The 16,575-nt window shown below is 41.4% G+C and overlaps 1 protein-coding gene across 1 annotated transcript; it reads right to left on the reverse strand.

Moving 5' to 3' along the window:
* Window positions 1–3,834: 3,834 nt before the first annotated feature.
* On the reverse strand, window positions 3,835–16,465 carry PSMD13 (proteasome 26S subunit, non-ATPase 13). Its single transcript, XM_054972652.1, has 13 exons — window positions 16,156–16,465; window positions 14,681–14,759; window positions 13,544–13,578; window positions 13,381–13,436; window positions 13,105–13,148; window positions 12,774–12,860; window positions 11,650–11,821; window positions 10,582–10,661; window positions 10,367–10,492; window positions 9,227–9,289; window positions 7,205–7,285; window positions 5,126–5,242; window positions 3,835–4,667 (listed from the first exon to the last, which is right to left on the reverse strand). The coding sequence occupies exons 1-13, from the start codon at window positions 16,248–16,250 to the stop codon at window positions 4,572–4,574; spliced, it is 1,131 nt and encodes a 376-aa protein (XP_054828627.1). The 5' UTR covers window positions 16,251–16,465; the 3' UTR covers window positions 3,835–4,571.
* Between the last annotated feature and the right edge of the window lie 110 nt (window positions 16,466–16,575).

Genomic DNA, 16,575 nt, shown 5'->3' on the forward strand with positions numbered 1-16,575 from the left:
CAAGCCATTGCACTGAGTGTGACGTTTATAACATTCCTGGTTCCATCTGGTTGGATTCTAGCCCATCTAGAGGATTACAAACATCAACCCAGTGATTGAAGGGCAAACAGGAGGAATCTGCTTTAAACACAGATGACAAGAGGGAATGTCAAAGAAAAACGAGTCTTCTCTCATGGAAAGCAGCCCCTGGATGTTTTTATAAATAAAAATGATTGTTTAAAGCCATAGCAACTGAAATTGGTTGTTATTCAGAAACAAATGCATTCTGCTGAAGGAACTGAAATCTAAGGCAAGAGGACACTGGACCTTTGAGGGTATTTAATTAAAAGAATCACAATTTTACATGCTGGAATTTTAATAACTTTGAGATGGGGATTAAAAATTATACAGGATGGATGAAGCCACTAAAAGTAATAGGCCCTCTTTCAGAGTAACATCTAGCAATACAAAACCCAGGATAAGCTAGCATGCTGCAAGACTCCGTATTTCTGTGAGAAGCAGCTAATGAAGCAGAGGCAGTTTAACTTTTAAGAAGAATGTCACATCATGAATTCTGTATTACTAGATATTACTGTTACCAAGGGAGAAAGGAGGAGGTGGTGGTACAGGTAGAAGCCAAGCACACTCGATATCTTCTACTTCCAGGACAAAGAAATAGGTTGAGAGGCAACTGTAGATCTACACTTTAGAGCCAAAGACCAACAGCAGAGGAAAAACAGAAGGGGGAAGGCAAGAGATACATCCAAAACAGAATTTCTTCCTTTCCAGTGGCAAGTGAATTGTCACTAGAGCTCATAATACATAAAACTTGTATTCCATTTTGGACATTACATAGGAAATCAGAACCATGAAGTGTTAGTCCTTCCTTGTCTCATTTCTGAAGCTGCTCACAGGACAGCAAAGCTCGTTGTAATGAGCAAGGTCCTATATATGTTTTTTTCATCCTAATGGCCATGTCATGAATACCACAATTTAATACTTTCCTCAAGAAAACCCAGCCTTTTAGATATGTGATGCTCTCCTCAGTTTCAAGAGGGCCTGCCATGCCAGCTGAACCAGATGCACAGTGAGAAGTTGAGAGGGGTTGAACTTTTTTCACATAGCTCTTGTTGGGAATCATTCAAAATAATGCCTCCACTACCAGGGAGGTAGCTAGTCCATGCTTTAAAAGTTTTCAAAATATGTTAAGAAAAAACGTGTTTTACATAGTCTGCTTGCCCTTTCTCTTGACTAACAGATCAGCAAAGATACTGGAGCTTCTTCCACAGGAAAGTCTGGCTGCTGAGATTTCAGCAGATGTTGTCCACTTTCAAAGGGTTTTGTAACCTTATTGCCCTTAAAGTAAGATTTCTCCACCTGATTAAAAAACAATATCCGTAAAATACACACCGCCCTAGTTAGAGCAAAATGTTCTCTTCTCTTTGTAACAGATGAGGTAAATTGAGTTAATTGAATGAAACGAAGTAGCTTTGACATTGAGAGAATAAGCAGTTCTAGCTGAACGTTGTAAAGGATGAGCATCAAGTCAGAATACTTAAATGGGCGGGAGGGGGAGGTTCAGATCAGTCTGGAAACACAATCTTCTCAGCTGGAAGCTCATCCACTTAACCGCTGCAGCAAGTGGGTTCTCTGTGTTACATTCTGAAACTGATCAGAGTACTTAGATCTTTTCTTGCTTCATACTAGTGATTCCTAGGTCAAATTAAGCCCAGAAAAGAGAGATTTGAACGTTCTTTTCCTGCACGTTTTCTTGCTGAAGAAATTCATTCCCACCCCAAATCACCTGGACAATGCCCAGCAGAAAGAACAGACTGTAGTTAGAGCCTCTCTCCATTTAGTGTTCCATCAGCTTTCTGATATTGCCAAATGCTTCCCCATACCCACAAGCATCCCAGTATGAAAACTTCTAATCAAATGTCATGGATGAAAAAGAACAAATTACCATGGCCTAGTTCTTACTATGGTTGCCAACAAGCCTGGAGAAAACTGTCCTGTCCCTTTAACAGAGGCTTAATAGTAGAAATGGGCAGCTGAAGCTTTTCATGATTTGGAAGTAGTCACTTAGTTAATAACAAACCACTATGCATCTATTAAGGGGACAGGACTGTTTTTCTCCAGGCAGTTGGTAACCCTGGTTCTCACTGAGGTAAACTTGTGCATACTGGTACTACTATAGACCTGTAGGACGGGGGGGGGGGGGAATGTACCATGTGGGCTCACAGACAACTTGGGGGTTGCGGTGGCAATTTTCAAAAGGAAAAATGAAAGAAAATTTTCCTTCCTGAAAAAACACTTTCATGACTATTTACAAGTGCTCCCTGGGCAGAGTCAATACTTTTCTATATATAGTTCTTGACAGAGATGCAGTCACAAGTTCCAAGTTGAGTCTTTTGTCAGCTGTTAAAACTGACCATTGATAATACTTCATACACTTGAATTAGTGGAAGTGAGAAGCTCTAAACAGAGTGACATGACAATAAGAAATTCAAACCATCCATATCTACAGTGACAGAATATATTGAAAGGAAAAAGCTATAGCTATTGAGAGTGAAATATTGAGCATAGTGACCTTCAGTATCCCACCAGTTATTGCTTTTAGCTACAACTCAGCTGAAATGAACAGGGCTATGATGCTGCCTCCTCCTAGAGCTTACTGCGGTCTCTCTCCCCCACTGGAAAGGAATCCTACTATATAAAAGACTAAGCGTATTCAAGACAACTCACTTCCTACCCTGGTGCATCTCCAGAGGGCGCTGCTATGGAGGGAAGCCCAGATGGAGGCAGACCTCCAGAGAGGGTGCTGTGGTGGGAAGCCCAGGCCGAAATCAGTCGCAGAGCAGGCAGCAATGCCTGCCCCCGCCTTCACACAGCTGGGATCCAGAGCAGAACAGGTGGCAATGCCTGCCCCCGCCTTCACCCAGCTGCAATCAGGAGCAGGTGGCAATGCACACCTGCTGCCTTCACCCAGCTGGGATTAGGCACAGAGCAGGTGACAATGCTTGCCCACCCTTTACCCAGCTGGGATCAGGCACGGAGCAGGAGGCAATACCTGCCCTCCACCTTCACGCAGCTGGGATCAAGAGTGGAGTAAGTGGCAATGCCCCCCCTCCACCATCACCCAGCTGGGATCAGGAGCGGAGCAAGTAGAAATGCCCATCCCCTCTTCACCCAGCTCAGATCAGGAGCAAAGCAGGTGGCAATGCCCGCTCCCCCCTTCACCCGGCCACGATCAGGAGCGGAGCAGGTGGCAATGCCCACACCCTGCAGTCAACCAGCCAGGATCAGATGCGGAGCAGGAAGCGATGCCCCCCCACCCCCCACCCCCATTCACCCGGCCAGAATCAGGCGCAGATCATGTGGCAATGCCCACCCCCCTTCACTCGGCTGGGATCAGGTGCAGAAGAGGTGGCCATGTCCACCCCCCTGCATTCATCCGAGCAGGATCAGTGACGGAGGAGGAGGGAATGCCTACTTGCCTGCCTTCCCCTTTCTAGAGCCCACTGTATTTTTTCCCACAACGGGCTTTGTTGCTAGTCTGATAAATACTGTTTTAGAGCTTATTGGAGATCATCTTAAATCAACGTATTTGTAGACTTCAGAACATTATGAAATCCTAAGTCATTCATTATAGGAAAAGATTGGGAAGAAGCACCAAGACCAGAATTATGTCCTCCTGGTAAGACATGATGTCATCAGCAATAATTTCCAAAACTCTATTGAGACAAATGCCTAGCCAATGAAGGTTTGGGGGCCTGATCAGCTACCACTTAAATAGGACTGCTGCTAAATCCACATCTCAGCATTAAACCACACCAACAGAACTGCACAATGAAGGAAGGCAGAGAAGTTTTATTCCAGCAGTTCTTTTTTACTGCATCATACTTCAGGATAAAATGTTCATAAAAGACAAGAGCAAATCCAAGGAGGATATAAAAACAAATCCACGAAATTTATTATTTTATTCTTGGAAAACTCATTGATGGGGTCAAGCTTCCTCTGCTGCAAAATAGGTGGGGTGGGGGCTAGGGGAAAGAGGTGTTTGTTCTCAGTTATGCTGCCTTTGGGCTCATAATGGGGAAAAGATTCCAGGGAGGTCATGCTCTCCCCCCAAGCCCATCAGGAATGCCTGACAATGGTTGGGGGTGGGTGGCCCTTCCCTCTTGCATGCCAAGTGCAAAATGGAAGTTTTGCTGCCAGCTCATTTCTGAGATAGTAACCTCCACCCCTAGCACAGAGCTCCCACCCCCAACATCCTCCATTACAACAGCCCTAAACCAAGACTGATTAAACCCACCATTATGGAGCCCTTATCCCCCCTTTGGTGACAGCAGGATGGGAGCTCCCCTGGTGAGCACTACTTCAATGTTAGCACATAGGAGGGAATTCCCGACTCCAAGCACCAAAGGGTTATACAGCAAATGCCACTTAGTCCTCTGTACAAGTATCAGAAAAGAAGTTCTTCCCCTCCTCCCCTAGCCCCCTTTTAATAGAATTCAGTACAGAGTCAGTGGTCAGGGCACTGCCAGTTTCAGCAACAGTACAAGGTATTTTTTCAGCCAGTGCAAGTTCCTTTATGTTAGGATATCGTGGGCTTGGTGCTCTACCAACAGCTCCATGCTCTTCACATCTGCGTACCAGAACTCCAGATGATTTTTCATGCCCTTTATCTAGGAAGCAAATCCACAAGCACTTTAGAAATTGGGAAACACCGAAGTTAACGGGTTGTAAAAATTATAAAGGCAAGAACGGAAACTCTATCAGAACATTTCCTGGAACAGCTAACACTGTTAGAGAAATTAACATGCAGCCTGTCTCCCAGTGGTGTTATTTTCTGAAATTCCTCTCATCTTGGTAACAAGATATTTATCTTATATAGCTCTGGAGATATGATAATTAAGTAAAAAGGTATAGGGAATCAAACTCGATTATTTGTCAGCTCAGCAAAGAGCTTACATGGTTTTTCTGCTTTAAAAATCAAGCCACATAAAACACAGATTAATTGATATGGAAAAGGAATGTTTTACCAATGCTCATTCTTCTCTTCCCCACCCAGAGTTAAAATCTTTCTATGACTCCAGGATAACCCGAAAAAAGGGATGTTGCATTTAAGATTTCAGCTGATTACCTGTTGTAAATCCAACACCCGTGGTTGGACCCATGTCATGTGAACTCTTTTATCCACTTCATCAATACTGCCCTTTACTAAACCCACTGAAAGTGCCTTCATCACTAGCAGCTCCACCTGCAACGGAAGAAAATAATAGCATATGCTGGCTTCAAAAAATTCTCAGACAAGCCAAGGGAAACCACCCGGATAGTGAGAAACTGTAGACAACAATTCCGGGAATACGTAGCAAATTAACAATTCTTTATATTAAGTGCTAAAGTGTAAAGTGCAAATAAATAAATATACAGTATACAATAAATACTATCAGGTCTTATAATTCTTTTGTCCAGACACACAATAAATATAATCAAAATTCCTAATTTTACTATCAAAATCGTTATGAGAAAATTCAAATGTCCATCAAAATTGTCATAAGGTGCCACAATGGGAACACAGTGGGAACTTCGACAACGTGCAGCAAACTTTGGCAGCGTGCAGCAAACAGCCGGAGAATCCTGATAAAGATGATGGGCGACCCCAGTCCAAACTGAAGAATAGTCCAAACGTGCCGACGGGATTATGTGTGCATATTATACAATTCCCGTTTCGTATTGATCATACTTCTTCCTGGGCACAATTAATCAGGGACTGTGAACAAAAATACAGCATAAGGGAATTTATGACACATACATGAATAATTCCATTCTATGCCTTTATCCCATCTACTCACTGGTCACCAGCTCATAGGTTGCTCCGATCTAGCTGCTAATAAATTTCCTTCCCAACTTCAATGCGTAACGACCTCAAATCATGACTGTGATACAACGGACAAAAATCATACAGAGAAGGGGACCCCCTTCATTATATCTTTACAATTTAGATAAAGGTAATTACATCAATTAAGTAATGAACACAATTGCATCAATTAAGTGACAGCTCAAAGGGCAACACAACTTACATACAACCAACCAGACAGAAATCTTAAAGAGACCCACCAGTAAAGCAAATGAACAGCTCTACACCTCATGATTGGAAGTAGCAATCCAGTAGAGGAAGACAAAGTAACTTGTTATGTTTAGGTCTGTTATCCTAAAAAACACGAGTAATCTATCTCATTATTGAGCCCCCCGGGAGCCAGACTCCGGAGTTTGAAAATCCACCTAGTTTCAAGTTGCAGAAGCCTCCTAGGGCTATCTTTCGAGTGTTCGTGAATCATATCCACAACTGTTATTCTGACATCTTTAGGGTTATGTTGGCAGTTCAAACAATGTTGGACCAATGGTGCCTCTCTAACTTGGTTACGGATTCTAGACACATGTTCCTGTATCCTGATCTTCATGAACACTCGAAAGATAGCCCTAGGAGGCTTCTGCAACTTGAAACTAGGTGGATTTTCAAACTCCGGAGTCTGGCTCCCGGGGGGAATTATTCATGTATGTGTCATAAATTCCCTTATGCTGTATTTTTGTTCACAGTCCATGATTAATTGTGCCCAGGAAGAAGTATGATCAATACGAAACGGGAATTGTATAATATGCACACATAATCCCGTCGGCACGTTTGGACTATTCTTCAGTTTGGACTGGGGTCGCCCATCATCTTTATCAGGATTCTCCGGCTGTTTGCTGCACGCTGCCAAAGTTTGCTGCACGTTGCCGAAGTTCCCACTGTGTTCCCATTGTGGCACCTTATGACAATTTTGATGGACATTTGAATTTTCTCATAACGATTTTGATAGTAAAATTAGGAATTTTGATTATATTTACTGTGTGTCTGGACAAAAGAATTATAAGACCCGATAGTATTTATTGTAAACTGTATATTTATTTATTTGCACTTTGCACTTTATTCAAAAAATTCTCAGCTGTTCCCAGGCAAATCTCTGTACAACTGAGCAGCCTAAGCATTTGTTAGAACTCAAAATAAAACAGTTAATTAGAACAGACTGAGGCAATGGTCTCTACTTGCCAGGAAGCTGTTCACCAACCTGAAATGAGTTGGCCTACACACCTCAAGCTTTTCAATTGTGAATGAAGACAGCCAACCAAAGCTCAGGATACTTGGCTTCATCATTTATTAGTTCACAGAGCAACTCACCTCATTCACAGTGACTTTGGCACTCTTAGCAATCTCCTCAAAAGTGAGTTGCCTGTGATTAGCTGGTCGAGTGAAAGTCATCTGCAATCAAGTAAAATGAAAGTTAAGGCTAACTTAACCTGAAGGAAACACACTCTAAAAACATCAGTAGAAAACCTATTTTACTTATCCTTGTCATAAATGAAAGGTCATTTCTGCTAAGAAAATGCACCCACTTGTGGGACACAAAATCATAAACCACCTTACATTAGACCCAGGAGGGGATTACATAGTGATCAACTACAGGAAAAGAGGCAGTGTCTGCAGCCACAGCAGGACTGACAGAGCCTGCAGCCAGAAGCAGGAATGACAAATGGTCGTATCTTCAGATTAAAGCTATAAAACTCACAGATATAAGACCTGCCTGCCCTGGCAGGCTAATTGGATTTTGGTTGGCTCCTTCAAGGATCAGATTATTATTTACCAGCCATGGAGGTAACCAAGAATGAAAGAGATAAAAGCAGCTTGTCAGTCTGGAAAAGGGTGTACAACAGGAGGGAGGGAGAGAAAGAGCACCACATGCATGCTCATTATGCATATACATATACTATACATATATACACACACACAATACATATCCCCCTGCCCCCCATACTGGGGGGATGCCTGCGTTAGGTTAGCAACCTTCTCTGTAAGTATATTTCTTTAGATCTTTATTTTTCCTTGTATGCTGACAGATTTCTGTTCATCTGTGTTGGGACTTTGTAGAATGATGTAAATAAAGGTTTGTTGATCAGAGTGAGAGTGCATACAGTTCTTACCCATCACCTAGCTGCTCAGTCACACTATTTATTTATTACATTTCTAGACCGCCCTCCCCGTTGGACGGGCTCAGGGCGGTGTAACAACATACAATTTATAACATACAGTTTAAAACAATAAAAACAGTATAAACAAACATTTAAACATTGAAAACATTATTCCATGTGCAATAAAATTTCTCAAATGGCGGGTATAAATATTAAAATTCAGCATTTTAAGCACAGGGCTTGGCTCTTACATAATGACCTGCGTCACACTTTATGAGCTCCTGCATGGGTGGTGGACGTTCGCCAGTGGTCTTGGGGAACTATGGAGGAATTCCATCAAGGAAAGGTGTGATTCTGCAAAAACTCTCAATCCTCCCAGGTGCCTTGACTCTCAGCTGCTATCACATAGTGAGTAACAAGGTAGGAGAGAGGAGGAGATGCTTGGTAGGAGATTCAAGACAATCCTTACCAGCCTCTGTGAAAGAACTGATTTGCAAATAAGATAGATTTTTTCATAGCAGGGCATGTTTCTTTAAAAGGTCAGCCACTACTGAGGGATAGGGATGTGAAAAAAGCAGCTTGCTGAACAAATCTCAAGTTTAAAAAAAAAATGGATTCAGTTGATGCCAAAGTGCAATCCTGCATAAGCACCTGGTTTAATTCACCTGGTTTAATGCCCAAGGCACTCCACCACAGCATCAGGATGGTTTCGGTAAGCTTTGGATAGCAAAAATGTTAAGACGTAAGACTGACTTACATAAGGAAAAAGCAGCACTTCCAAAAACAGGACCTTCAATAAGATCAGTTAGATTAAGCTCAATCATGTATATGCTAGGATAACAAGCACTGTATGCCACCGGGCTACTAAGCAGTGTTCTTTGTACAGATGTAGGATTCCAATTTAGATTACCCATTCAGTTATTTCAGCCACAATGGAATGACTATATGCAATGCAGCAATTCCTTTTGTCTCATAATATTAAGAAAGTGTATCTACTATCATCATAAATATGACAGACAAGTGTTTAGAGGACAGTTATGCAAGTCCAGCACTTGCTTTTTATAATTCTTTTAGTAGCGTGAAGAATCCAGAAAAATAAATCCACATCCAGCCACTCATTAGATACTCAAAAGACCTAAAATGAAAACACATTTCTAAATTCACAATTCATACAGATTTTATGTCAAAACGATATAGGTGGGTCGTAGTAGTTAAATTTCTGCTACTGACTCACCTCCATGAGGCACAGCAGCTGAATCTTCTGTAGGAGGAGAGTTTCATTTGCTGCCAGGTCTGGCTGTAGAACATAACAGCACAGAGTTATTCAAACAGCTTCTTTTGTATTTCCCATTCTTTTTAATTTAGCAAGACACATGCCACATATCTCCCCCACTTCCCAGAACACAAGAAAGCACTAATAATTTCAATTGTTCTGTGCTAGGAAACCAAGGCCTGACATTCATATGAGAGTTTTTTCTCTTTACTATAATACAAGAACTCAGGGGCATGAGATGAAGTTGATGGGCAACAGGTACAGGATAGACAAAAGAAAATACTTTAGTCAATGAGCAACTGAATTATGGAATTTACTTCCAGGAATGTAATGATGGCCACAAGCAAGATGGCTTTAAAAAGGTTTAAGAGAGATTCATGGAGGAACCGTCTTCCGTGGCTACTAGCCATGGCAAGTTAAAGGGAACCTCCATTCAGAGGCAGTAAACCTCTGAAACCAGTGCCAGGAGGAAACATCAGAGGGCAGGCTTGGACTCTATACGCTGTTCACTGGCCCTCCAGGGCAACTGGTTGGCCACTGTGTGAAATGGGATACTGGGCTAGATGGACTACTGGTTATGACAGAGATATCTTACTTTTAAATGCAGTTTTTCAAGCACATCAACTCAAAGTCCATTGAAAGAGGAATGTCAAGTGTAATACTGAAAAGGATTTCATTAGGATATCAGCTTTCAGGTAACCGCAAACAGAGGATGTCTGCATAATAAACAAAATACAGCCTACCAGCTGAGTACAGAGGCCTTCCAACTGCTTGACAATGTCCGTTTGATTTTACAGTCTTGAGCCATCAGCAAAAACTAAAGGTTTAAGCCCCTTGGTGAGTAGTACTTGGTTTGGTTGGTCACAGTTTGTGTAGGCCTGAATTAAATATACAGGCCAAACTAATGAGGTTCTTACATCCTGCTGTTGCAGAAAATTTAAATAAGTACAAAGAATGACCAAAGTGATCAGGGCAAGTGTTAAAAAGTCAGCTGTATTAACAGAATGGTATAAATCAAGAAAACAATTGTTCTGTCTTTGTGTTATATATAATAGTAAAGGAACTTGCTTAGAGTGCCTTCAAGCCACAACATCCACTTACCTGCTGGCCCCATGCTGACTTCAAAGCCTGGAATTTTTCCACATTGCCACTGTTGAAGGCATAGAGCGTATCAATCAGCCACTGCCTATCAGTGCTCCTCAAAGACTCCAGTACAGGGTGCATAAGCTAAGGAAGGGAATCAAGCAGGATGTTACTGAGACAGTAACAGCCATCCCCCTTCACCCCAATGTTTTAATTAAAAAGACTGAACTTACCAGTTCCCCAAAATTATAGACTCCTTCACCCAGGAGCCCTGCTAACCCTAAAGTAAAGGCTCTCTCTTGCTGGTCAGCCACTGAAAAGGAAGAACCATCTTGCTCAAGTGACAATACTATAGTTGTTCCTCTATTTTAGCATCTCCTTTGCATGGGTGCATCTCCTTTGCATGGGTGCTTCACTAAGAAGCACCCATGCAACTTGAAATCAGATGTTGGCACTAACAGTATCTGTTTTGTTCATGTGTATGTTATATTATGACATACATAAACATGTGTTCCTCTATATTCTACAAAAGAACAGACTACAAGATTTCTATTCACAGAAGTGCCAAATTCATCTGTCAAGATTGGGGGGGATACTATATAATTTCACATATTTGCTTATTTTGCACAATTTATTGCATGTTCACAGTTCAGCTATTCAGGTGTTTTAGGACATTCTGTCACATAATGGAGTATCGAAAGGAAAGGTCCAGGAACTGAGAATGGAGGTAATAGGAAGCAGTAATAGTCATAAGAAAGTAATGAGATGGGGACAGAAGAGAGCTGCCAAGGAACCTCACTTTTTACAAACACAGGTTTTACCTAGAGTACCTCTACCTTACGAATCTTCACATTCCTTAGATTTCCAAGCTGTGTTACATGAAAGATAGAACAGTATTGGTGGTGGAGAGTGCTGTCGTGTCATGGCTGACTTATGGTAACCCCTGATGGGGCTTTCATGGCAAGAGACTAACAGAGGTGGTTTGCCATTATGTGCCCCTGCAACCCTGGTATTTGTTGGAGGTCTCCCATCCAATTACTAACCAAGGCCAATCCTGCTTAGCTCCCAAGAACTGATGAGGTCGGGCTTGCCTGGGCTATCCAGGTCATGGCAGAACAGTGTTATACTGAGAAATGGTTTTACACTTAGTAGCTACACAAAGCACCCCTTCATCACACTTCCTACCTTGTTCTATCAGGGTAGATTGCCTTATCAACTCAGGAATTCAGCCCCACAAACAAAGATCTTCATAAGCACAACAACTGCAATATGTTCAACTAAGAAAAGAAAGATACAATTACCTGGCAGATCTTTGACATCTATACATCCCAGGAACCGTAATGCATCCTTATAGTAAGAGGCATGATTCCCAATTGTCTGGTAATACTTGCTGGAGAGATCATAGAAGCGACTGTGAACAGATGTCACACCAGGAAGGTTATTCAGCATCTCCTCAACTTCCTCAATGGTCTCCTAAAGAAAAAAAGAGACATCTATTCTTAACTCCCAGAGATATTTTATATATATATCTACCTAACCATCCTTATGATTATATCTCTCAAAAGTTTAAGCACTGGCTAAAGAATCTCCTCCAACACCTCTCAACGTAATTCTCAGCAGTATTTGAAAGGAATCCAAATGCAATGCAAATCAGATTAATGCAAGGATCAGAGTACATCCAGCCTTTTTATTCTGTTGGCAACAGGACTTGCTCTACTGAAAGTCTTTGACTTCCCTGCAGAAACATATCTATAACTTTTGTACAGAGATCCATGACTACTTACAGCATATAATTTTAAAACAAGCCACTCCTAACTCCACCATGAAACCAATTCCTATCTTTTTAGTTAGATTCTCCAACAGTTCCACCTCCTTTCTCCTCAGCTGACTGCCAGAGTGTCACCAGACCCCTACATCTATCACAAACAGCTGATTAGCAATAGAATACAGCTTCTACCAGGCATAGTTATTAGAATCCTTTGGTTATACAAAGGACATTTCAGTACTAAGATCAACATTTTGTAAGGGCCAATGGATTGTGATACTGAAATGTGCTGAGGGATGAAAAGACATGAGAGGAAAAGAAAACAGCTAAGTATCTTAAAAACCTGTTAGGCTTTCTAGCCACCTGAAGAAAATGGATCAGCTTGTTTGTCACATTCACAAGCATTTTGTTGAATGCTTAATGTATACACCTGTCAGGAAAGCCAATACTATCAATATTCTAAGTTATATTGCATTTTCATTAAAACACCTCAAAGCTGAACAGGAATCAAAAGGACTTTTCCACAGAATTCAATACTTAAGAACATACACGAGCACCATAAGGGAAAGAGACACAAAAAACTAATATGCACAAAAATCCTAAGATGATTCATAAAAGAATACACAGCAAATATTACATTAATAGTGACAAATGATTCACCTTTGTAACTTGTAGATCACCAATATTTAATTTCAAAGCACCAATTGCAGTTTTACAAAGAATCACAGCTTCATCACTGCTTTTCACCTGTAGCCACAAAACAGATTACATAGCACAGAAAATTATTGTTCCAGCTAGACAAACTGCTACAGCATAAACAACCTTGGCTTAACTTGATCATGTGTTTGACCTTACTCTTATCCTTAGTCATTTTCTTAGTGATATAGGAATGCAGATTGTTGTCCAACATAGCAGAAGTACAGAAAACCGGTCCACTGTAATGGACTATATACTGTATATGTATGTAATATCTGTTACAAAGTACACATACCTTTTCTCTAGTCTTTTCCAGAAATGTTAGGGCCACATTAGGATCTAAAAAGGGTAAGCAAAAAGTCACATTAAGAATCCAATGGGACATATTAATCTAAAAGTCTTAATACTGAGGACTTTTTGAACAATTTTTCCTTTCGCAATCATCCTTGGGAAGAGATCAGAAACAGGTCTCTAGCTAATGTTCTCCTCCACTAAAGGCTTTATTGGTGATGGCCTCATCCACGTGCTTTCTGAAAGAGATAGCTATGAAGGAATGAAAAAAGGTATTTACCTGTCATCTGTCGCACTACATGAAGAATGATCTCTACAAGGGACAAAGGGTTCACCCTACAATACAGAAGAACAACTCATCTTATAAAGGTACTTCGAAGATTACATTTAATTTTAAAGTTTACATTTTTAAGATTAGTATTAACCCATCCTAGAAGCTTTACCTGTGTTCAAATTCACTGATGAAATTTTCATAAAGCTGTAATTAAAAAAAAGAGACACTTTAAGACAACATAACATATTTATTTTGGATAACAAATAACTTGGTCATCTGTATATACAGGACTTTTTTTACACTGGCAATAGTTTTTAGCTCATTGCTAAAAAAGTATAAAATGCAGAATCTGGGAAAATATAGTGCATCCTTCTTGAAGGTGACTTCACAATGTGCCCCACTGAATTTGACTGGACAATTGTAAAAATACATTCAAAGCCCACCTGTTCTGACTCTAAAGATATTACAAGATTAGTCTCCCAAACTTCTGGCTTCTGTAAATGATCCAAGCCCACAGATGGCAAGAAACATTTACAATAGCACATTCCCTGGGCATTTGTAATTCCACTATAATTGATATTACAGCACATTTCATATCATCAATGTAAAGCACCAGCATTATATATTCAGAACAGAATTCCTCTCACCATTGTCTCAAGAACTGTGATTATAAGCACAATGAAGTTTGATGGTTGTTGTGGGTTTTCCGGGCTGTATTGCCGTGGTCTTGGCATTGTAGTTCCTGACGTTTCGCCAGCAGCTGTGGCTGGCATCTTCAGAGGTGTAGCACCAAAAGACAGAGATCTCTCAGTGTGAGATCTCTGTCTTTTGGTGCTACACCTCTGAAGATGCCAGCCACAGCTGCTGGCGAAACGTCAGGAACTACAATGCCAAGACCACGGCAATACAGCCCGGAAAACCCACAACAACCATTGTTCTCCGGCCGTGAAAGCCTTCGACAATACACACTGAAGTTTAATTAAAGTTAAAGCCGCTTAGAGGATTCAAGCTTTTAAAAGCCAAACTTGCTTTAAAATAAATCACATTAAGGATTAAGATGTATACTTATGAATTTATATGAAACTACATGCTAGGCAGAGTTGTCACAATACGATGCCTTATCAGTAGCAATGTTAGCATACACAAAAGATCAAGAATACAGATTTACTTGATTTCACTGACGATTATCTAGGTATTTTATTCATGTTTTTTAACTTACAATTCCAAAGCACTTGGTGAATGACAATGCTCAGAATACAACCTGACATTATCATGATTATAATACTTGATAAAGGAGGATGTCTACCTTGATAAGTCCATCTCCTTGGGCAAAGCAGGGGTCTTGTACAAAGTCCAGAACCTGCAGAGTTAGTTGGTGCCAAAGTCTGCAAAAACATGCATATGCACCGATGGAAGAAGTTAGTCAAATGACAAATATATACACAGAGGAAAACAGGACCAACAGCCTTAGATACTCAAAGGGATGCAAATCCCTCTATGTCAAAGGATCAGCATGAAATGCTAAGAGTGAGTCTAAACATCCTTAACCAGCTACAAGTCTGGTTTCAACAAGCCTGCAACAGGAATATATCACTTTAAACAAAAAATAACAAAATAGACATGAAATAAGCAAGCACGTACTTCCATGTGTAGAAATGTGATTTTTAACTCTCAGACTTCATAGTATTGTGCAATATTTTATGCAAGCTCTTCAAAGAAGCAGACACCCCTCCATTTTTCAATTGAATAATTTTAACAATGTATTTAACACATTTATTGTTAGCTTTTCAGCCAAATGGTTTTGAAAGCAGTTCACAGGAATCAATACAAATGACAAACTGTAGAATACATGTTCCCTGATCAGGAAATTCTCAAATGAATTGGATACATGTACAACAGAAAGGTACTGTGCTGATGCCCCCCCTTCTTCTGATGGCCCCACCACTAACAGTAAAACGCTGTCTTAAAGCCAGAGCAACAAGGCTACATATTTATACCCATATCTAATCTAACATTTTGAGGAAAATTAAAGAGAAAAGATTACATTCTGTTGTTATTATGAAAGGACAGGGTGGGAAAGATTCTGTGTTCAGATGTTTGGAAGATATTCTAAAATTACTGAAGAATAGATATTTCAACTATGGTCTAAACTTTTGAATAAACTGCTTTATGGGCTGATGGGGAAGCACTAGACACAGCATCACTGGCACCAGGAGTTGATTTCACAAGTACTGGGTTTACACAATGACAAACAGCAAGGGAGTACAACAGCCAGAAGGCCACATCACACTCTCAAAAATGTGGGTTTATCCAATAATGCATTGCACAGCGAACTCTTATGGCAATCACTAGAAATTGTCAGGTATCTCAAAGCAAATGTTTTACCCCCAGGTTGGTCTAATGCAAGCAGCACATTGATTTAAGAGGTCAGACAAGAGCAAAGCCCATCTACACAACTTCAGAGAGAGAGAGGCATGCGTCATTAGCTTGTTCTGAATATCATTTTTAACACTGCAAACACTCTTCGAATTTGCCAGAAGTGGCAAAGATGAGCAAGCAAGACTCGTTACCCACATAGAAGATGGCGAAAAGCCCAGCAGAAACCACTGATTAAATCCCACCGCTAAAGTAAATGTAGTGAGGACCGTTCAAGAATGACACCCGTCTCCCCCAGTTAAGCACAGAGCGCCACTCAGCAACTACTAAAGATCACCACCCCCGCCCCGCACTGCCCATGCATACGTTCATTCACTTCACCCTCTCCTTACACACATCACTCACTTCTTGTTGTAGAGTTCTTCAAGACGGTGCCACACAGCGGCATGGCCGGGCCCCGAGCTCTGGCTCTGCTGTAAGAAGCCCGGTACGTCCTTCATGGCAGAGCCGGGTGAAGGGACAGTTAGAAGGAACGCGCGGTTGCTCCAAGGAACAGCAAAAGCAGGACACCAGGCCTCCCTGCCGCCGGAAATGCACACTCACTTCCGTCACCTTCGGCGCGAAGCATGCTGGGTGCCGTATGGCTCCGTATAGTCCACCCCCTCGGGAGTCGGCCGTTGCGCCGAGACTTGCTGGTGACCATGGCAACAGCGGCCTAAGCCTTTTTGGAAGGCCTGAACTTCCGGACGGAGCCGTGAAAACGCCCGGCTCCTTCCTGTCCGACCCGCGATGTCCTCTGGAGCCTCCACTGGTGCTGCCAGGCCG

Source organism: Eublepharis macularius, chromosome 2, assembly GCF_028583425.1.
Source record: "Eublepharis macularius isolate TG4126 chromosome 2, MPM_Emac_v1.0, whole genome shotgun sequence".
Lineage (NCBI taxonomy): Eukaryota > Metazoa > Chordata > Lepidosauria > Squamata > Eublepharidae > Eublepharis > Eublepharis macularius.